General features: G+C 41.1%; 1 protein-coding gene across 2 annotated transcripts in view; it reads left to right on the top strand.

Annotated features, from left to right (window-relative positions):
- Positions 1-23,883, top strand: part of GADL1 (glutamate decarboxylase like 1) — a 72,922-nt gene that overhangs the window by 36,606 nt on the left and 12,433 nt on the right. For both annotated transcript variants that reach the window (XM_075495577.1, XM_075495578.1), the window contains one exon: positions 516-605. In XM_075495577.1, coding sequence (XP_075351692.1) covers positions 516-605 — 90 coding nt within the window. The remainder of the gene's footprint in view (positions 1-515; positions 606-23,883) is intronic.

The raw sequence follows: 23,883 nt of genomic DNA, 5'->3' as shown, positions 1-23,883 counted from the left end.
GATTGGCATTGTTCAGTAGAAACATGACTAGGTGTGCAAGTGTTAAATGGTGACAAAAATTGGGTTTGTGTGTTTTCTGTAAAATGCATCATAGGAAATTTCCATTTAAAAAACCACTAAAAAGAAAGTGTATTCTTCTCTTTAAAGTTGCTTCAATTTTGAAATCTGTAAGTTACCTCTCTATGCCTCAGACTTTTTTCCTTACTGAAGTTTTCACTGAGCAAAGTAGAGTTAAATATGTATATAGGAAGAAGAAATGAAAAAGGAACACCAACAGGTTTCCTTTTTCTGGCAGCAGGAAGAGAAGTGGATGATATAAAAACTATTTCTAGTTTCAAAGAAGGGAAACAAAAGGTGAGTTGGAGAAGGAAGTTTTAATGAAAAGGGTATAAACTCAAAGGCTCCCCCCCCCCCCCCCCCCCCCCCCCAAAAAAAAAGGCAGAACTTTTTGATGAGCTATAATATGTATTCCTGTCCCATTTGTCTCATAAGCAATCACTTGTTCTCTTGTTTAGCCGGAGTATGCAAACGTTTGCTTTTGGTACATTCCACCAAGCTTAAGAAAAATGGAGGATGGACCTGAATTTTGGCAGAAGCTACACCAGGTAAGTGTCACATGAAAAGTGTTATCTGTAGCTTACTGATTTATCTTTGTGCCAGATAAGAATGTGAAATAGCCTTTAGCTTTGCTCACCATTAACCTATCAGTAGAATGGGGATTTAATCCTTAAATAGATGTTGGTAGGATTTAAATTTGTTCTTTGTTTAGACAAGGCTAATTAATTTTTTTCTTAATGTAAGAGATGCAGGCATTTACAAGTATTCTGCTTACTATCAAAGCTGTTAGCAGCTGGCAGAACTGAGAGAAGAGGAATAGTGTCTGCATCTCTTGTCTAGACAGAGTATTCATTACCTGTTTCAGACACTTAACGCTGTCCTTGGGACTTGTCTTGCATTATCTATGATAATCTATGATAATGCAAGTGAGGAAGTGCTTAAGAATACATTTCTGATGTTAAACAACTCGTAAATGACAACAGGAATACAATGGGAAAAACTTCTTTGAGCGTTTTGGTAACTCTTTGCCATCCTGGTAGAAAATTGTGAACATCTTGAAAAAATCAGCAGTAAAATTTTGAAGTTACTAGTGGGGAATCGGTAGTTAAGACTTACTTAAGACACCAGTAGACACTGTGGTATTATGTTTTACTGAATAAGCTGTTCTATGAGGAACTGAATTTAATTCATTGTTCGCTCCTGTCTGTAGCAGCTTTGGTGTTCTGCACTTATTTTTTCCTAGAATTTGCTACTAGAAATGTAAACTAGAACATAGACGTGTATACCATATGCATGCTTGCATATGCTGTACATACTATATACATGCTATACATACTATATATACATGCATACTTCCTATAACATCTGCTCTCCTTTCAGCAGCTTTCCTTTCACAGGAATTGCTTTCAATTTATGCTGGATGCTTCTGTTTTTAGGGGTGAGGTCTTCCTTAACCCTGTCTGTATTGTTTTGGAAAGTATATTTAACTTCTGCAGTACAAAGCCATGCATAGCCACAGTGTGGATACAAGGGCTTTGCATTTACCATGCATTCACAAAGCATGGATGGGTTATGATCCTTTCATGTGGGGCTTCCCTTCCTCTCATTAGAGTGGAAGGCCTATATATACACACACACACACATATATATATGTCTATATACACACGCACACACAGAGCTGTATAACAGCTCCTCTACCCATGGAGGAGTGAGGATTTGGAAAGGAACAATGGGAAGGCATAGAAGAAATAATGCTGCAACTACCACCTTTCAATTTATGTATCTAGGGAGGGGACTGAGGAGGGGAGGGATGAAGCACAACAAATGGCTTTGAGCACGTATATTGTGAGTGGTTTTTTGAGTGTAACTTGCTGGTTCTTTGTGCTGGTGCTCTATGGTGCTTCCAGTCAAGGCGGGGAATAGACACCTGGCTTTATTTTATGTACTGATATGGGTAGACTGACCCTGGAAATGCAGATTTCCTAGCCGGTGTTTTGTGGGAGAGGACTCGGAGGGAAAGGAGCTTGTGTGCAGTTTCTCCCAAGAACTGAGCACTGCTGCAGATCTCAACCGCTCTTTTCATGGGTGACATTTTCTTGATTCTTATGCCTCCTCTGATGAAGCGCTAAGAAAACCAAAATCCTAAAATGTAACCTATTTCTGTCCTCCCCACATAAGCCTGAAAGAAAACCTACCACAAACCAGTCCAAAACTCCCTAGCAAAGCAAGGCACTGAATGGCACAAATTTCTCTCCCAACGGGGAGAGGAAACAACAAATGATGATTGTTAGTTGTGTTGCTTTAGGCACTGCCGGGAAATTCTTCAACATTACAGAAATGAGCCTGTTACACAACTAAAACATGTTATTTCATCTCCCTGATTCTCTGCAGGGACAGGTCTGGGGTTACTTTCCTTTTTGGATGCTGAGGGCCAGTTTGGGGCACAACATGTATCAGTGAGCAGATGAGATGACAGCACTGGGTCACAAAAAATAAGGCTGACTTGACTTTTCCAGCTAATGTCAATTCGTTCTAACATTGCTGATGCAAACAGCATAGTCATTATATTAGTACTACATTAATCAGTACAAATATATGGCTGGGCAAGAAGGAATGCATCCTGATCAGCAAGGTGTAAGTGATAAGATGATGAAGACTGGAGAGGTGGTTGCATTATGCCATCGACAGGCAGATGGGAATGTGTACAGTTTCTTGACTGCAAGTGCTTCCTGAATATTCCCATCATTTCACTAAAATGGGCATTAAAATGTTTTAATTCACAATTTGTCTTTCCAGACAACATTTTAATATCACAGTTATTCTGTTCATCCAGAAATCAATCTTCCTTTTTGTTGACCTGCATATCTGACAATAATTAAGGAAATGTATGGCTTAAAAATCCCTTGAGCAAGTAATTGATTTTATTCAACTGCTTGTTCAGCAATATTGTTCAGAATAACATGCTGTCTTCTAAGGTTAGTTATGTGAGTTTTAGTGTTGGTGAAAGTTGATAAGCAAATAGCTCTGATATCAAGTCCTCAGCTTTGTGAAGAATTTGCATAGTCCTATGCAAAATAACCCTGAAGGTTTTCTGCTGTACTGGCTCTTCTCCAGCTTCCATGGCCCATTTTATGCGGAAATGTGTCAGTGCTGACTGGATTGCAGCATGGTAGCTGATTCTTCTGATGTCAGTCTTCTAGCCGTCCTACATAAACTGTGCCTCTCCGAAGCTGCCTTTTTTTTTTTTCCTTCATGGTACCCTGTTTGTTTGTTTTAAATTCTGGGGCCTTGGACTTTAGGTATAAAATATGCCCTCTTCAGGGTCTCCAACATGGAAAACAGAAACGTTATAGGAAAGAGTGGCCTGAAGTATTCAGGTCAGCCACTAACCGGTCATTTGAGTCATTGCCTGAACACTTTAGTGAATGAGAAACAACATGGTGCTGGGAAAGTAAAGAACAGCATAAATGGTACATTACTGCGTTACCCAGTGAAACTGGGAATTCTGTGCACATCCACAGTCTTACAACACTTTCATATTTTGGGATTACAGCAGGATTTGGCTGTGTAGTGAAACTGGTTCTATATGCAGTACAGCAAGGCTTTGGATGCAGTTGGGTGGTCCAAGATAGTCCATGCCCTGAACATTTTGCAGTACACTGAGCGCATAACAGACGGCGTAACCCATAAAGGATCCTGCGATATAAGGTGTTTTTCAGTGACATTCTTCATAAGTAAGCGAAGAGGGATTTCTTCCTGTAGGAACCATACAAATGGACGCTCTGTGGTAACTGGGGAGCTGCTGTTACATTCAACTAGAAATATTTGTGGGTGGTGTTATTTTGTCATTGCAAACTGGGGGCAGTTGTCTCTGCCCTGGAGCTGACGTAATTGACGGGATGAAGCAACAATTGCTTTGCTAGTACTATATGTGCCCCCTAGTGGTATTTTTGCTCCTCTTCCTCTTAGGATTTACTGAAGCTCTTCCTCTTAAGATTTACTTTGTTTACTGCTGAGGATGGTCAGTGTGTCACAGGGTCACAGTGAGAAAAGTGTAACTGGAGATTACAAGCCAGAAATGGAAGTGAGAGGAGAAGTAAAAAATTTAAACCCAGACCGTTCCAACTTTCATATTTTTTCCATAACTACAAATATTCATGCGTATTCTTACTTGTCACAGTCTTCTCTTTAGAAATTCAAAGGTCAGCTTTCTCAGCTCATGCTGGAGTGTCTCCAGATGATGTAGAATTAGCTGATTTCTAGAGACAGTATTACTAACAAGCTTCCTGGCAGCACAGAGGGTGCTGGGGCACAAGGAAGGGTTTGGTGGCATGCATCTGGAACTATTGCCATCCTGTTGCTAACCCAGCCAGTCAGCCGTGCCTCATGCATTCTGGATCAGCTTATAGTCTGCTCAAACTCAGTGTGGTCTAGAGGACTAAGAAGGAGACGCAGAAGTAACCGTCTTTAATGGAGCCCTCCTCCTGCGGGAGCCTGGCTTTGCCGAAGGATCCTGGAGCGTAACTGTAGGTAGGCTACTGCACATTGAATACTGCTCAGTAAAGAAGGCTGGTGGTATATTGCTAAGTACCACTTTAAACCTCAAAATTGGGGTTAAAAAAGTGTCAGTAGGTTCCCAGTAGGTCTTTTATGCTTTACTAAACTTTGCCTGGTCTGTAGTTCTAAACAACATATGCTGGAGTATCGCATTTCCAATGGTTCAGTAAAGCTTTCATATACAGTTGTTAGTTCCAATTACTCAAAATTCTAGCATCTCAGTCTCAGGCTCTACTTGTGTGGTGTGTTTGGGGTTTTTTGTTTTGTTTTGTTTGCTTCCTGCCCTTTTGTGGATTTTTGGCCAAATAATACAAAATTTATGGGCTGTATTAGGAGGCTTAGGATACAATTTCAATAATAAAGCCTATATAGCTTGGAATGTCATTTTTGCCCCTCCCCTCTCCCCCTTAGGAAAAGGTAACCTTATTCCTGCCTTCCCCCCCGTTGCCACTTAAGAGAAGAATATAGCTGTCTGCCAGCTGAAGGCATATTTGTAAAATAGCCTGTCATGCTGACTGGTGTTGTGATACATTTATATAATGAGAGGTTTCATATGAAAGCAGAAATGTAAGGAGGTTGAAGTGGGGTTGCCTTGGCAACCTCTGAATCTTGTGGTCGTTGTGGTATAAATCAAACACTTATCAAGGACCCGATTCAGTATTCTTTATGTATTCAAAATACCTATTGACTACCTTATGAGGTTTGAATGGGAAGGGAAAACGAGACCTCCGATTGGTTATATTAATAATGTTTGCCCTGTATGTTTTGGAAGAACAAGAGAAAAATGACATAGATTATAACCACAACATTAAATGCAGCGAGCCCAGGTTTATGCACAAGAAAGGTCCCCAACATCTCGGTGCAAGTGTATTTCCACTTGGGATTTGTGTGCAAAACGTTACTTGAATGCCTGGCATCCTTGTGTACTATCTTTTGAGTTTTTCTTACACTTGAACAAGAAAACAACTAAACGATATTTTAATGCGTGTGTTTGAAGAGTAATGGTAGAGACCCATTTCTGTGAACTTTGCTTACATGAGTAATTTTTATAGTAACAAGTAGCCTACTGACTCTAGCATCTAGCTCTGTTTGACATGAGTTTCTGTGGAGGGCCATATCAAATGACAGGAAAATCAATGGTAAGATTTACACAGAAGTATACGGGACTTAGATTGCTGAATCATTGTGACTGACAGATCTGGAGCTGTTCATCAGTCATTTGTGAATACTGTATGTTGATCTAATTGTTTCTGATCCCATGTGCTTTCTTGTTGCATTGAAATAATGTAATCGTGCACAGATGTGTTTGGAAAAGAACAGAAAGAAGAAGAGTGGGTCAACTTCTGGAGGGGGTGTGTTGCCAACATGTGAGGATTGTTAAGAGATGGTGCCATCCCTTAACTTTTTTGCTTTCTCTTAAAGCAACCTACAAATCTGTGGTGGACTTCAAGAAACAAAAATCTACAAGTGGGAGAGATTGCTTTGGCAGGTCTAAAAGAAAGACCTTCCAGGAGTGGATTGTCATTTCAGTGAATCAGATGGGGACCTCCAAAGGGGTTGTCTGAAGAAATTTGGTTTGTCAGGGAAATCCTTATGGTCAACAGAAGCTCCAGATTCATCCTATATAGCTTGAGGCAGTTACCAAAGGAAGCTACTTGAGGAGTTGGCAGTTTTCCTCCATCTTTAATATGGAGAAGGAGAAGAAGGGGTACTCCCAGATCATGACTTAGGCAACCTAAAGTCAGAAGCACCCTTGAGAAAGACTTGTCGGTCTTCATTATTCAGGAGGGGAACCTTAGGGATGCCAGGATCCTACCTTGGCTGCTTTACTTTATAAACACAAGTAAGAAGAACCCAACACTAAATCCTCAGCATGCTCTGTGCTCTTTTAGGCCTCTATTTTACAGGATCCTGGAGGGAAGAGTTCCAAAATCTCCTCCTAATTCAGTGGGCCCAGCTGAATTCTCAGTATTGTGTTCAAGAGGGGCAGAAACGCAGCATTCTTGGAGAGGTGAGAGCAGGAGGCCTGGTGGAGGCAGGGCTGCAGGCAAGGACCTTAGGGGAGAGAGGCACAATAAACCCTGAAACCACAAAATGAGTAATACACTAATAACCAGGACTTACACTGTAGTGTGACCATTGCTCATCAGAGGATGGTGCTCAGAAATTTAATGATAAAATAAGCAGTCACTTGTTAAAGTAACAACATCTCTTATTTTGCAACTAATAGTACATAATATACAGCAGCAGATGAATAAAATCTTTGTAGTTTAGCTGCATATAAATGACTGTTATTGTTAAGAAGAGAGATCTGAGCTCTGATAAATGAGAAGGAACAGTACAGTGGAGTATAATAGCAGAGGAAAATTATAGCAGTGTTTCAGTACCTTGTTAATGAGGAATTTGCACACTTTCCCTTTTAATATGGGTTTTTTTCTGCAGTTTTATATAACTCATCAGTACAAAAGTGTCTGTAGCTGTTAATTAAAAGAAGATATTTAGTATGACTTTGTTTTAAATGTCTCCTGTAGACTTGAGTTGTAAGAACAGAAAAATAACATGCCTGTTTAAAAAAAAAGGTTAATTGAAAATAGAATACTTTGAGTTTTGGCTGCATATCTGCACATAACTGGAATTTATGGCTTTGTTCTCTGTTATATTTATTCTTGCATGAGTATTGAGGTAGTAGTGCTAGACGAAGGGGCCAAATTCACTGTTAAAGTCTCCATCAGGAGAAGTAAGGATCAATGCATTTTACATTGACAGCGTCCATCTCACCTTAGCATCAGACCCAGGTGCTAGCAACGCTTCAGTATATATGTTGCATTGGTGGAGTTGTACACCTGCTTAACTTTTAGCCACATATAATGGTTTGTGAGACTGACCTGATCTCACACTTGCTCTTTCATGGGATGACTGGCATATCAGATGTGTGTATGGGAATAGAAAGGATGTACCTTTGTATAACTATATTGTAACCTACAGTAGATGTAATAAGATGTGAACTGCTTCCAGCCCATGCTTTCTGTAATAGCCCTGAGTGATATTTTAGTAATTCATGATATGGCAATTGTAGGGATTTCTGTTCTAGCTCTCTGTTTTGCCCCTCTTCCAGACTGGCTTTTCAGGAGTGGGTAGTACCAGTTGGGCTCCAGTTAAAAGCAGTCCTATTCATGCAGAAATCTTTACTTTTTTTTTTTAGGTCAGTGCTAATCTTTCAATTGAGACAAATAGGCAAGAATCAAGATCACTAAAGCACCTTTCACTTCATTTTAACCATCTAAGTTCTGTCCTTTGGATAGTTGACTATTTCTATTCTACCCCTCAGTCCCTTCCCTATCCCACCTGTAATATCAGGTGATATCTTGGACTGACAATATTTACATCCCATCCAGCAATAATAACACATCTGGCAGCAAAATATCTCTATTGTAAGAGCACTGTTACCCAGCTGCTAAAACTACCCCTCAATTCTCGGAACAAAGAGAAGAAACCCAAATGGCTTTGCTGCTGTATGGTTTAGTAGATGAGAGTGCAGGGCAACTTTTTGTCAGAGACTTAACATTGAGCTGTGCATGTTCAAGGCCCACTGGGGACTGAGGTCTATTGATCCCTAGTGTTCAGCCTACAGAAACGATCGAAGCTGTGGGGAGGGAGTCTGCTGCAGCTCCCTATGTTGCATTCGGGCTGAACAAGGATTTCATCTTCCCTGAGACACCTGCAGAGCAAGATTGCTCACATCTCCAGAGGTGAAGTAGGTTTCACACTAGTTGTTTCTTGCTTGAAATCCTGTTAAAGATAATGGAGGGTCCAATCATTTCTCCGTGTGGTAATACACATAATGGCATGAAATGAAGCTGGCGGGGATAGACAAAGCGGAGAAAAATATTGTGAGGAAACGAAATCATGAGAGACTGACAGATTGAAAGTAAAGGACCCAAGCCTTCCAAGGAGATCAATGCAAGACTCCTGTAATGCTCTGTGAGCATCTCACTATGTAATGCTCTGTGAAGGTACCTTAGCTAGCTCAGGTGCTACGAGCGGAATGGCTACACATAAGTATGGTACTTAATTCAAGTTAAAAACTATCTCACTAGGACTAGTTGGTTAACGTGACTGTTTTTTCAGGACCCAAGCGAATCATCTACAAGAGTGGGGTATGTTTTGTGTAGATGTACTCCCTTCTTACAGGGGAAGCATAGGTTCCAGTTGTCCAATGTCTTAAAAATTTTGCATACTGCCTTGCTAAAACCTGAGGGTCATTCTAGCTTTCAGTTCATATATAGAAAACAAGCAGACTTCGAACCTTTGCATTTTTAAAAGCTTCACACATAATAAATCTTTCTGTTTATGTATAGGAGGCATCTAAAAAGCCTTATTTTCTAACTGAAAGATCACAGAAACAAAGGCCATGGGGATTCAGTGGGACCACATTCTCTGCTTTATTGCCACAGGTTCAATTGACTAAAGGGCGCTTAAGCACTGCATAAGCGTTTCTTGCTATTTCTGTGTGAACAAAGGCAGTACTATTTAATTTGTATGCCTTTCAAATAGATACAGCATGTTACCTAGAGCAGTGGATGTTTTGCATCCATTGTTGCGAGTCTCACAGTTTGTAGAAGGACCAAGAAGGTAAAACTAAACCACATTTCTTTCCCAGAAAAGTGAATTTTTCGGGGGATTAAGTGGAAGCGGGACACTTCATATAAATTAAGTAGGCAGTTGGTGACGTACCTCAGAAAATCATTCTCTCTGTGTCTGTGGAGACTTGAAAAGGTAAGACTTCTAAGTGCTCCTAATTTGGAGATAATGGTCATCTTGATTAAAGGGTTACACTAGGGTAAAACTGGAGCATTGGAATGGTGTATCCTACTATGAATGACCAAGGTAGAAAAGAAAAATAATTATCATTGCTGTGAACACAGCAACAAAGAATAATTTAATATTTTCTGTTATTATTAGCCTGTCCTTATGTCAGTAGGCAAAACTAGCTAATCTGAAAACTAAGTCAACTCTCTGACATTTTTTAAAAGCAAACATTAATCTATTTTCAGAGTATAGGAAACCAAAGGGAATTTATAATTAATCTGTCCCACTAGTTAACCCTTGTTACATATGTGAAAGGCAGGTAAATTAATGATGAATTATCAATATTTTACAGATAAAGAAAATGAGGAAAAAAAAGGCATGGATGTAAGAGTTTCTATCATCTGTTTTTTGCATTAGGAGTACTTAAATATGTCATCCTTACTTGTACCTCTCGTCATTTCCAAATAGCATATTAAAAATAAGCACTTTTTACTTGGAGTCATGTTGCCACACAGAACAGTATTGCATTTCTGTTCATTACTACTATAGAAGTGAAAAATTATGTATTTTGTCATGCAGTACTGTGAGACTTTTCAGAATTGTTCATATGCACTTTTTGAATATAAATGTGTGTGTGCACGCTCTTGCATACACATGTATATGATTATGTATTTACACACTGGGATCATGTAAAAGAAAATTATGCTTGAAAAGGGAGAGGATGGAATAAGGCATAGTATTACTGAAGTAACTAGATTCTTGGAAAAACTTATTAACAGAATCACAGAACAGTTGAGGCTGGAAGGGACCTCTGGAGGTCATCTTGTCCAAGCCCCCTGCTCAAGCAGGGACACCTAGAGTTGGTTGCCCAGGACCATGTCCAGGCGGCTTTTAAATATCTCCAAGGATGGAGACTCCACAACCTCCCTGGGCAACCTGTGCCAGTGCTCAGTCACCCTCACGGTGAAAAAGTGTTTCCTGATGTTCAGAGGGAACCTCCTGTGTTTCAGTTCACTGGGCACCACTGAAAAGAGCCTCGGTCTGTCTTCTTTGCAGACTCCTTTCAGGTGTTTGTGTGCATTGATAAGATACCTCCATCAGTCTTTTCTTCTCTAGGCTGAACAGTCCCAGCTCTCTCAGCCTTTCCTCATAGGAGACATACTTCAGTCCTTTAATAGTTTTCATGGCCCTTCATTGGACTCTCTCTGGTATGTCCATGTCTCTCTTGTACTGGGGAGCCCAGGAGTGGACACAGTACTCCAGGTGTGGCCTCACCAGTGCCGAGGAGAAGGGAAGGGTCATCTCCCTTGACCTGCTGGCAGTGCTTTGCCTAATGCAGCCCAGGCTACATTTGCCGCCTTTGTGGCAAGGACACATTGCTGGCTCATGTTCAACTTGGTGTCCACCAGGCCCCCTACGTCCTTTTCTGCCAAGCTGCTTTCCAGCTGGGTGGCCCCCAGCATTTATGGGTGCAGGGGGTTGCTCCTCCCCAGGTGCAGGGTTTGGCATTTCCTTTTGAACTTCATGAGGTTCTTGTCAGCCCATTTCTCCAGCCTCTATCATCTGCGTGTCCCAGTTTCTCTTAAACATGGTTATCATTTTTGCTATCTTAATAGTCTTTGGCTACTTTTAGGAAAAAAAAAACCCAAACAACCCTACAAAAGCAAACAGGACCTTATCCCTTGCACGTATACACTTTCTAAGAAATGGTGACCTCTAAGTCTATGGTTTATTCTTTGACAAAAATACAATATGCATTCTTAGCCTATTTACAGTCAAATATTTTCCATTCTGAGCTATGGCAAATTGCTATACTCTTGATGTATTTTGTTGGTTTCAGCTAGTGCATCCAGATTCCTGACTACGTAGTACTTGTTTGCCCAAACAGCATATATTTTCCTCTACTTAAATAGGACTAATTACTCTTCCTTTCCTTTGCTTCATTTTGGAGTTAGAACATATTGACTAATATTTTAAATGGCCTTTTGTGCCTGCCTGTGAAGAGAACTGCTTTTAATAAGAAAGCAGAGTTTGAAGACACTCAACACAGTTAATTTAGTTCTGGTTGACCCTATTGACTGTGTTCTTATAAAGCAGCACTGTGCTCCTGCATATCTGTGCACTTCTTCATTATGTTCTCTCAGTGCCATATGCACATTAATAACCAATGATGGAAGAAAAAAAAAGTTTGAGTTACAGGCTGAACTCCAAACTACAGCTTTTCTGAAAGTGTCATAGATCATGTTTAATAGCCTGTGGATCAAAATGAAACCCAATATACATCACAGGGGAACTCAATAATTGAAGCATCCCGGGAATGTCTAAGTACTGGAGTCCTGAGGTCACTGGAAGCTTCATTCTGTGCTCAGTTTTCACCTGAATAAAAGCTGTCTCCTCCCCCCATCATCTTTTCTTTTTGTAACAAACAGTAATCATATTTTAATGCACTGACTTAAGTGATTTTATCTGGCATTTTGGGGAATAATGAAGTCCCTTTTCTTTCCCTTCCACCGCCTAATTTTCTGTGAAATGAGAAAAACAGCCATTCAGAGGTATGAGCATTTCAGAGTGTCTCCAGTACGCTTGACTTACGGCTCTCTCCTCTCTGTGCTGGGTGTCTGCAGAATGGTCCCACAGGGGCACTGAGAATGCTCTCTGGTCTGTGAAGCTGGTCTGCGCACCAGCTCTGAATTTACTCCTTTCATATGAGAAGCCCCGGGAGGCTGTCTGAAGGATCATAACTGGTCCCTTGGTGATGAGAATGCAATAATTTGCAACCCTGGGGCTGCGCAGGTGGTATTGTCTGGGTATGGGGAGGATGTATAGTCTTGTCTCAGGAAAACAGCAGTCACTGAAGGGTTTTGTGGACTCGGTGCTCTGCGGTTTGCACAGGGGATAAATTCTATTCCTAGGTGAAGGAGGTGGAAGGAAGGTTGACTTTTGCAGCATCCTACTGACGGGAGAAAAAACTTGGACTGAAACTGCAGGAAGCCTGGCCAAATTGAGGCTGTTGGGCCTTTCTTGAGTTGTGATCACGGGGCTCCCGTGCCAGGGCTGCATCGTGTGATTGTAGCAGAAGTGGGCTGGTGCGGGGCGTGCTGGCAGATCGGGATTAGAGGTAGCGAGGCAGCCGTGCAGCCCAAAGCCGTCCCATCCCATGGTGGGTGATGGTGCTCCTTGGGGACCATCATTGTTTCACCACGCTCTTTCCCCTTGTGCCTGTAAGCTGCCCTTCCTGCAGCTGTCCTAGCTGTTGCTTCCTTCCCTGTGAGGATTTTGGTATGCAGTTCAGAGGATCAGGAGTTTTGTCTTTTCTGATATACAGTGGGAGTTTGAACTGAACGGGGTTGATGACTGAGGAATGCAAATGAGGGAATAACAGATGATTTTTAGGTGAACACTTGCAGTGAACATTTTAGGGTGCACTAGGGATTGATGAGGTGATTGCCCAGCAGAGCCTCTGGCTTGATATGTGATGGTTATATATGTTCCTTAACCTTGCTAATACTTGATATTTCAGTGCTGAAGGATGAATGTGGGATAAAAGTAATGTCTGCCTCTCCCATTGGTCCTTTGCATAGGGTGAATCTCACTGAGAGTGAAAACAAAGAACGTGGCCAAACAAATTATTTTCAGTAGTTGTTTAATTGCTAGTGCATGAGTTTTCTTGCTTTTGCACACAGCAAAACTGCAGTGTGGAATGGAGGCCACCACTTCTTGGCTGGCACCTTTTTAATTGCAGGCTCTCCCTCTGCAAGGGTGTGGTAACAGGAGCTTCTCTGAATGCTTTAAATATTGTATGAAGGTACTTGAGTATCAGAAATTGCAGGTGGGCTAAATGACAGTCTCATGAATGAATAATGAGTGCTACTGTGGTCTGTTGGTAGTGGCCTTTTAAACGAACCCTTTCTACGCTACACAATAAAGTTTCCTTCTAGTTACAAATCTTTCTGGTGGCATCATGACCATTCTGCCCTGCCGGCTGGTACCTGCTGTGGTTTCTGAAAGAACCAAGTGTTTCCTAGCATTCTGTTGACTTTGGCATGTTTAATAAATAACAGCAATGAATTGGCTGTAGTGCAATAGTAGTGATTACAAGATAAATAGCACAGAGATTTTTTTTGGTCATTTTATAGGGAATTGGACAGAAGGAAAATAAAATCTTTGAGTTTCACCCTTAATTAATGGACCCCTACAGCATGAGTTACTATGTATTTGATTAAAAACAAGATAAGATATCTTTCTGCTTTATCAGTGGAAAACAGAAACTGCTTAACAGTATAAGCCTTTATTTAACCTCAAAGGAAAGGTAAACTTCCGCCGTAGTCTGAAACATGGGTGACAATTTCGACACTGGTTTAGCTTATCTGGGGAAATATTTAATGGTATTTGTTATATCGGGTATAAGTGGGGAACTCCCATGTCATGCAGAGTTGCAAAGGATATGGACATTAGGGCATATGCAACGTTTCTAGAAAAGAATGACAAACATACCTGGGTTACAAATATATCTGATGAAAGAATTGCTTAGTGGCTGTTTTAGGGTACGAACGAAATGTTTATGGCTTTACACTTTTGCTTATGTTGGACAGCTTATGTAGATTTTGTGGAAAAGCAGCAGTGCATGAAAGTGTCCTTACTTTGTTCCTGGTAGTCCAAAAGATGCAATTTTTTTGGCACCAGAATAGGAGTGGAAGTACCACAGAGGAAACCATGCTCTCTGCCAAAGAAGAGCAATGAAGCTGTTGTACTTTCCCTGCCCTTCCCCTCTTTCTCTGCCCTTCCCTTCTGCTTCCTGCAGCAGCAGCTCCTTGCCAGTACGGTGTTTGTGCTCTTACTCTCCAAACGGACCATGTGTGCTGGGAGAGATGCATCTGGACAGGGGATGCAATTCACAGAATCACAGAATTGTATAGGTGGGAAAAGACCTTTAGACCATCGAGTCCAACCGTAAACCTAACGCTACCAAGACCACCACTACACCATGTCCCTAAGCACCTCATGAAACATCTTTTCAATACCTCCAGGGATGGAGGTATTCCTCTCCCCTTTCCCTCTTTTGGGCAGACCGGATGAGCCAGCTGCAGTCACTCCAGAGAGCTGTGGGAAGGCATCAGCTGGCTTTACCTTTTTCCCTTGAAAGTACGCTTAAACTGAATTGTGCCTGCTGGACAGGAATGTATTAGCCACTGTTTAACAAGCTTTAGGTTGCTGCATGTGACTTATAAAATTAAATGAATAAACTAATTTACATGTTGGCAGCTGATTTGCATCTAGCCATAAAACTGAAGCCTATGATCAAAAAGAACTTAAGGACAGAAGGAATTACCTGGCCACCTCTGTATTTCGAGGACTTTTTTCTGGGTAGCCTGGTGACTTTTGTATAAGTACATCTTCTGGAAAGGCATCTATTCTTGACTGGAAAATATCGAGGAATGGTAAAACTACCATTTTCCTTGGCACCTTCTTTCAATGGCTAATAAGCCTTCCTGTATAAAAGGAGATTGATTGAGAAGGGAGAAAAAAGGTGGTGAAAAAATACCTTTCCACACTAAAATAGCTTTCTCTATTTTCCCCTTTTCACATGCTCATAAGCTATCATCAAGTCACCTCCCATTCTTTTTTATTTGTAAACTAAATAGATTCACATCTTTAAGTCTTCATTAGCCATTGAATCATTTCTGTGGCTGTCATCAGCATCCTTCCAGTTTTTCATCATTGTTTAAAAAAAAGGTGAACGTCTGAACTATGCATTGTTTCCAGCACCCGGGTTTCCACTACTGCATGTGGAGATAAAATTGCCTCCTTAATGCCTGTGCACTTGTTTATGAAATCCTGAATCACATTAACTTTTTTCTTCTACTGTATTTCTTTAGAAGCTCAAGCTGATGAGGCTTTGTAAAATATATATATATTGTGATAATGAATGCTGAAATGAAAACTTCTCATGTGTGTATAAATGACTATTTCAAGAACAAAAGAAATTGTCAAGACATCTTGGGGTTTTTTTTTCCCATTGGCCCATGGAAAACAGACTGACATCCCAGATTAACCAGTGGTCCTAGGATCTGGGGATCTGTGTTTAAGAGCAGCCCTGACTGTTTTAAAGCATCCACATAAATGACCTAATTACAAAACTTTGTAGTCTGTCTCTTGACATAACATTTTAAAGCTGATTTTGGCTCCGATGTAGAGTGAAAAGAATTCCAGAGAACTCGGTTCCTTGCCAGGAAGGATTCTTGGTTTCTGATATGTGACCTGGAAGCTCATATGAATTTTGTTTTATTGTTGACTGCTACAGTCTTTTCAGAGTCACTGTTTTTAGGATAGTCATGCATTCTGAGCTGTCTGTGGGTTTTTTTTTTTCTACATGCACAACTTACCTTTTGGCTGTATTAAAAAGCCATTGCTGGAATGGGTTTGAGCACTCCAGGTCTGTCTTCCTCCATTTTCTCCTTTTGTAAGTCTCTCACTCGTCAATGGTATCAGCTGTCATTTATTGACTTCCACAAAACCAACAATGGGGATTAGCATCAAGGCTAATCCTGATCTCTGTGGAGCCTCACTAGCAGCAGCATTTGATTGACACCCTATTTACTACATGTGGAGATATGCTAGTTATTCAAATCTTGCTTAGTTTTAGTTTATTGCTATTGTGTGGTCCTAATTTTTTTGTGCTGTTGCTGTGTGAATTGTTCCTGCTATTTTTCATCTAAATGGCTTGTGTAAGGCTTTCTTATTAATGCTCTCAGTGCAAGTAAATCATCAAGAAAACTTGTAATATCAGCAAAATAATGAAGGCAGGCTGACCCAAAAAAATGGTGTTTGGTAAAGATATAAATGTAACTGAGCACAAAAGACTAAATTTTAAACCTGTTTCTACCAATTTCAAAATGGCTATATATTCTTACCCTTTAATTAATTATGAATTAAATCCAGAACAAGTGTTTCTTTTTTTTAACTTTATGTTCATATCAGCTTAAGCATCCTTATTTCACTAGGTCCATCTCCTTACCACTTCTAATACTGGCGCTTGTTTTCTGAAATTTCCATGGTATCCCAAAAATTATCCAAAGATTCAGTGAGCCTTTTTTAATCTTGGGTACAAGCCATCCAGGCCTGTAGATCTAAAAATTTGCCCTCAGTACATCTTTAACATCCCAATAGCTGCCGACGGCTTGGAAAGTTCATCAGATTTGTGGTAGGAATCCCTCCATGCAGAAATTGAAAGCTTATTGAACACTTCTGCCTTGCCTGCATTTTTAATGATTAACCATAGGTAGGGCTTCACTCATCCTTAATGTACATACTAAAGTGTTTCTTCTTTCTTTAGTCGTGTCAATCAAGGATTTCTTTTCCTTCTGATAAATTTTCTCCATGTCACATTTGTATTGATTGCTTTCTGATCTGTTTCACCCTTTCAACTTGTTAAATATTGCTTTGCTATCTTCGCTTTGCCAATAAACCAGGATGGGCTTTTAGATAAAGCTGTCTTCTTTCTTGATTGAAAGATTGCAGCTTTTGGGCATCTAATCTCTTCTTGAAGAGCTTTAAGCTTTCATCTATATTTTCCACCTGAAGTTTTTTGGAAATTAAGTCTTCTGAAACACCCTTTGTGATTGGGACCATCCTTTTCCTTTGGCTGCAGTGCGTATAGTCAGGTTGTGATCAGTTCACAGAGGGAACTGCTGATTTATAGACCAGTGATTAATTTCTCTGTGCCGCAATATGGTTGGAAATGAAGATGTATCATACTGGGTCCCTGCCACCCCTGCTGGTGAGTTGGGACAGGATGCATTGCTGTGCAAAACAGATTATGAGATTGTATGAGATGGGGTCTGTCTGGACATGCTAGGTCAGTGTGTGTGAGAATGGGATGTGGCGACTGGGGAGGGAATGCACAGCCAGTGCTGGGTATCCGTGTGTCTTATCTGCTTGAATTGTGCCTCAGTTCGATTACTATAACGCAGTTTTCTACAGAGACCCTGGATGTAGCATCTGTGCTTGTGAATCACGTTAATTTTCACAATCAACAGTAGCTATGAAGTACTTGTGTTGACCTGGAGGGCTCACTGCTCAAGCTGCCAAAGCGCTCTGCTGGAACCGGTTAGGGATGGTGGTTAGTACCTGGCTGTAGGACCTCCACTGCATGCCCAACTCTGGAAACCACGTATGGGAAATCTGCAGTGCCAATAGCTGTGTCAGGGCTCGGAGCTCTGGTCCAGCCGGTTGAAGAGCTACTCGTGCATTTGGGGATTACACCTGGAGCGTAGTTTTTTCCAACAGAGCTTTTTAAGCCGTAGCTGGCAGTAAGGCCAGGTGACCATTGGGGGGCACCAGAAGAACAGTAATATGTTGGGACTGCTAATTAGCGCACACGCCGTTAAAATCTATTTGGTGCAGTCAGGAAAAAAACCCTATGTTTGAGGAGGGGAGGAAATTTCTTCCACTTCTTAAATCAACATGATTTCCTCAGTAATACTGCCAGCTCTGTTTCGAAGGCATGAGCTGTTAAAGAATAAACTATAGCAAGCATGAATTATCTCTTACTTTCCAGGCAGCACTAGCTGTTTCTTTCTTCTTCTTCTTTTTTTTTTTTTTAATCCGTTGTATAAAATTATATATTGCTTACAAGGTTTAGACTAGAAAGTTATTTTGAATAAGATATTTGAATAATAATCACTGAGAGGTCAGTGTCTAACAAAATATGAAACTGCTTGTAAAGATTTTACAGTTCTCTCCTTGCTAGGCGATGTCCTATACGAGGTCTGAATCCAGTAATGTTCAAGGAGTTTTAACAGCAGTTGAGTGTTGGGTTTTTCTTTTTTTTTTCTTTTTTTTTTTTTTTTTTTCCTTTTCCCCCTGAGTGACAATTCAGCTGATGGTCTGAACTTCAGACATGAAGGGATACCTAAAGACATCCCTTCTGGCTAGCTGCTCTATGTGGATTTTAGCATGGGTAGATACTGTATAAGAGTGACTATAGGCTACTGGTAAGTCGCGGTGTCAAAGTATCTTTGCTTGCTCCTTGACCTGGCCTCACAAGGATTAGCAGGAGCATGCCTGCCTTTATTGTGGGGAAAAGTAGTATTTTTCCATTTAAAAAGAAGGCTCTTCTGCTATCTACAGGCAAAGGCTTCTTCCACGTGTGTCTTCTGTAATCTCCTGAAATTCCTCCTGCTAATCTTTGAAAATTTACGCTATTCTTATTTAATATTGAAGGTATGACCCTGTTTCGGTAAAGATGTGTTTTCTGTTTTGTTTTAGCCTTTTTAAGTTCCTCGGTGTGAAGACATTGAGTTCCTGCGTGTTGAGTCACAGCATGCTTTCTGGAAGGCAAGGCTACTTGCTTGGCCAGTGCTGTTGGAAAGCATTGTACAAGTTATCCTGAATCACCTGCAATGATCAAAACCTAAAGCCGCCAGGGACTTTTATCCCCAGTGGTACTGGTGGTCTTCCTTTGTCCAGTTGTCTTACTGATTTACTGGCCTTGAAGTCCCCATTGCATGTATCGATGTTGAAGCACAATCAGAATATGAGATTTTGTTATAACAAAACACACAATCCATTTTTGTAAGTGAAAAATTTTGCAAATAGTATTTCTGACAATCTTGACTAAAAATCAGAGAACAATGAATGAATGTAACATTTGGACACCTGGAAAAGACACAGAGACTTGATGAAACGACTCCTTGCCTGAAGCCATGTTGCTTTTTCTCACTCTGTAATTTGGCCTGAAAAAGATACTACTTCCCTGTGCAGGTCTTGCCTTCCTTATATCCCTAGACCATCACAGTCACAGCACCAGTAGAAAACGGTGTCATTATGGAACATCTGGCCTTCATCAGGCAGCTAGGGCCATCTGGAAATTCCCGCTTTGTCACGTTCGCTAAGCCTATCTGAGGTCGTCTAAAAATGATGAAAAGAACTGTTAATCCTACCGCTGCCTAACTTTAAATCGGGAAGTCACTCCTTAAATTTGTGCAGTTCCGTAATTCATGCACTAGATGGTGATCAAAAGCAGCCCAAGTTGTATGCTCTCTTCTGCTTACCTAAGTCCCCGTTGACAGTGGAAAATGAAAGCGCATGAGACTGACCATTTCTCCTGCCAAGCTTTTAAACTTTTTTCTCTGTCCCTGAATGATTAATCTATTTAGCAGAATCCTTTTAAAATTAAGGTAGAAACGAAAGTGTTTAGTGGTGCTGCTAAATTCATGTATCCTGTTGGAATCAGTTGTTTGATAAACGCATAGTACTTTTGTCTGTGTGATCACCAAATATTCATAAAATATCCCATAACTTCAAGCTGGGATTAGTGTTGTTTCCCCAATACAGACACTCAAATATACCAGTTCTTAAAATAATTGTTATGGACTGAAACCCAGTCTCTGAATGTAGAAATTGATTACGGGTGGTTAGTACAAGGTAGTAATGGAGAAGGGGGAGCACTGCTCTGAAAACATGATTACAGATTTTTATAAGGTTAAAAACAAACCAAGGAGAAACCGTTTCCCTACTGCCCACCCTGAAATTATAAAAGCTGCTCTAATCCTGTACCTTGGAAATACTACTGGCTTCAAAGGGAAAGATTGCAAGATATATTTTGGATTCTGTAACTGGGAAAATTAATTCCACTGAAGAGAATCAGTCAAAAATATTCCTTTTACTAAAAAATCAAAGTATAATTTTCAGGAATGGAGGCTGATAGATAGATTTAGATTAGGGGCATGGGGAAAGCTAGTACAATACTGTGGAGAGCGATGGTAGGTAGAAAATATTAAAGGTGCAGTGTTTAGATAGTAGAAGGGGAATGTACAACACACGGGACTGTACGATAGCCATTATGGGCTAATAGCATAGTTCACATAAACAGTTGGAAGGAGGAGGGTGTCAGGTAAATAGTAAGTCTTAATAGCTAGGAGCCTTTTTTTGTCCTCTATGTACATCTGTAAATAAGGCAGCAGAAGCCTGTCTCAGGACTAGTGCTTTGAGCCACTCTTGCGCATACATCCTTCCTCTGGCAGGGTTAAAAGCTGGTGGGACCAGCCCTTTTGCTGCTGCAGTGGTCCTACAGGAGATGGCTATGGCAAAAGATACCGTGCTGTGGAGCCACCTTCACGTGTGGAAAGATGGAGGAGATCTGAGCACGGTGCATGGAGCAATGGTATGGCTTAAACTGGGATTCCTCTTTTTTTTCTTCCTGAGCAGAACACAGACACTCAATGCTGAGGCCTTATCCCAGATAGCTGGATAAAGAGATCCCCCTTGGGCAATAACCTCAAGTTAAATATTTGTAACTCTTTGCGACTTCTATGAGGCAGGCAGTGAAGGCACAGATCATCAGTGGTTAGAAAGCTGGATAACAGTAAATAAGTATCTGCTCACAGGCAATTGTTGGGTTAAAAAGAGCAAAAGGAAATTTGATGCAGCTACAACATGTTTTACACTGGTGACCCATGTAGCAATGAGGAAATGCACGGAAAAGCAAGATTCCAGACAACTGAGTTGATGATATGATTCATACACTGACTTTTTAACTCAGCACTCAGTTGGGTTATAATGAGAATCATCTGAGGGAAGTAAAATAACAGTTTGAAGCTTGTAGGAGGGCAATAGCCTGTAGCCATGCTAGATGTGGAGAGTCAGTTGCTCTGTAGCACGTTGGAGAGGTGAAGGTTGTGCCACGTACTAGATGGAGCTTTTTCTTTGGCTTGTTTTTGTGTTTGTGGTTTTTGGAGGAGTCCACGCAAGTCTGACTTTTGTTCTAAATTGGTCCTACACAGCTGCATGTATACACTTGCACGCATGTAATACTGCAAATGCACGCAAATAATCTGTGTATATACGAAAAATGGATCTGTGCATGAACACATAGCCAGCTTGGCAGCAGTGCACCAAAGGGATTTGTATGCACTAAATTTATAAAAACTGGCTCTGAACGTATGAAAGGAAGTAGCGTCAAGAGAGAAAAGGCACGCCCTTATTATGGTGTTAGCACGTATTCTCACAAATGTTCTTAGTTAAAGATGGCTCTTCCTCAAACAGAATCAGAACTGCAAACCTCACATTGTCTCATTTTGTGCATTTTAAGTTTTTGAGCTCAGAGAACTTAACATATGATAGGATAATGAGGTAAAAGCATCTGTGGATTCAATCCTAGTCTGAAGTTCCATTTCAAGTTCATGCCAGATGAACCTCCGCCCTGAAGGCAGAGTTTTCTAATGATCAGTATGCATGCGTGGGACCAAAGGGATGCTCCTGGGATCAAATGCAAATGAATCCTTATGTATAGAAAATGATTCAAAGCACATGTCCCCACAATTTCACTGACAATTGTCAACCACAGAAAAGACTTCAAAGCAGTGGCAATTCAGTACAACGTCAGAAGATGGCCGAATTCAGGTGTACTCAGGACCCAGGGGGCTTCCTCCTTTTCCAGCCCAATAGATATGAGGCCACTGTGGTACCCTGTCCCCAGGTCCACTGACTACACACAATAGGTGCACATGTGCACACACACACAAAATACACAATATAGACGCAGCTGGCTGCACAGATCAACACAGAGAGCAGTGTCTTTACTGGCACCCCCATAAACACATATAATGGTCACGCAGAAATGAACAGTATGAACCACCCAATTCTCTTCAGCTGATAAGGACTGAAATCTTGTGAGGTAAATATATGCACATTATGGTCTCTCTGGTAGCTAGTCTTAGGTATTCAGTCTATCCAACTGCTGGCACTTTGGTCTGCAAACGTCTCAGGTTGCAAGTACTCAGACCTCTTATCCTGCTATCTGTCTTGTCCGACTTGAAGTTCACTAGTGTTCACATATCCACAAAGAAGAAAGAAATAGGATTTAATAAGAATATAGGAAAGTTTGCTGTGATCAAGTGCAGGATTCAGCTAGCTGAGTGTACTGACCAGCAGCCTGTTTGTATCTGACTGCCCTGTTTATCTTCTTTTCCCTCTATTTTCCCCACACTTGTTCCTCCCCAATCCACCTTGACCTCTCTCTGTCCATACTTTTGGTCCTTCACCTAAGCATCCCATAATACATTTTCTACAGTGCCAGAATTTTCTTCCTTCTGTATCCCATAGTAAGCACTGTACCCCTCCCCTGGCATTCCTGTGAAAGTTTTTCATTTATTTCCCTTCGTGGGTTTCACAATAGGGGCAAGTGCCCTCCTTTGATAGTCAGAGGAGTAGTCAATGTGATGTGCTCCGTTTTCACTGATCAGGTTACTAGGGTTCCTCTGCCTGTTGTTGTTTAATCTGATCCTTGCTGGATCTTTGTGTTCTCTGTGGTTAGCCTTTAATCATATAACCTAAGGCACAGCTACCATGTTAGTCACGGGAGGAGCACTTGGTTTCTCTTGATTCTGCTTGTACTTTGCATATCCTCCCTCTGCACTGTGACCAGTGCAGCTCTTGGGCCTATCCAGCAGTTCCATAGCCTAGAAACAGCAGAGGAATGTGGATTTTAGATATCTTTGATTTGAGATAAACTGTCTGCATAGACTTTGTCTTACCTTGCTTTAGCCTTCTAAAACTTAGGTAGAGGGCTTCCACTGAAGCCCGTGGAGGAGAAGAGAAGCTTTTCCAAATTGATCCCATCTGTCTTAGATGCCTACTCTAGGATGAGGTGAATCACTCTCTGGAGGTGCCTCATTTTCTCCGTTAATTAAAGGCAAAGCCTAGATGACTAGCTGAGGCTAGGTGTCCAACTTTTAGACTGCCAAAGTGATGGCAGTTGAATCCTACTTTCCATATTTTACCTTCAGTGCTGGAGGCCATGTCTCTGGGTAACACATGATGTACAGTTCAATGCACTTAAGACTTCCTCTCAAGCTATTACTCCCCTTATGTGTGAGACTCTTACAGAAATAAGCAACTACCGTCTGTAAACAATGCAGGTCCTGATGGAAAAATACTGTCAAGAATCAGTATCAGTCAATATACGGAGCTGAAACTTGGGAACTGTAGTCTGTATTACTGATGTGTGTGGCATAAAGAAGATGGAACGACCAAGATTTGATTTTCTGTGATCCCTCGTGTCCTCACTAAGTCTTCACCAACAGTGAAGTTCACACCAATCACCCGCCCTAGGTGTGCGCTCTGAGCGCGTGGAGTGCTAACCACCGGAGGAGTTGTCATCTGCGCTGCAAGTGGGGCACTCTGCATTGCACCCTGATGCCCGAGTTCAGCTGTGGTTCCTTCAGGAAGGAAACCACTTTGACCCAAATGGTGGCAAGTTTCTGTGTATTCTGCAAGAGTATTTGCAAGACAAATTTGCACTAAAAATACACTGTCCTGGTCACTAACTCACTGATGTACCTGAGTGATGTCTAGCTTTGGCATAGAGTTGTGGTTAAGATCTTGGTCGTTATTTTCTTTGTGTGTCCCTCAGTTCCTTCCGGAGATTAAGATGGAGATGATAGTATTTCCTCTTATGTG

Source organism: Mycteria americana, chromosome 2 (assembly GCF_035582795.1).
Source record: "Mycteria americana isolate JAX WOST 10 ecotype Jacksonville Zoo and Gardens chromosome 2, USCA_MyAme_1.0, whole genome shotgun sequence".
NCBI classification, from domain to species: Eukaryota; Metazoa; Chordata; class Aves; order Ciconiiformes; family Ciconiidae; genus Mycteria; species Mycteria americana.
Note: the sequence above shows the minus strand (reverse complement) of the source record. Positions and strands in the feature narration are given on the sequence as shown.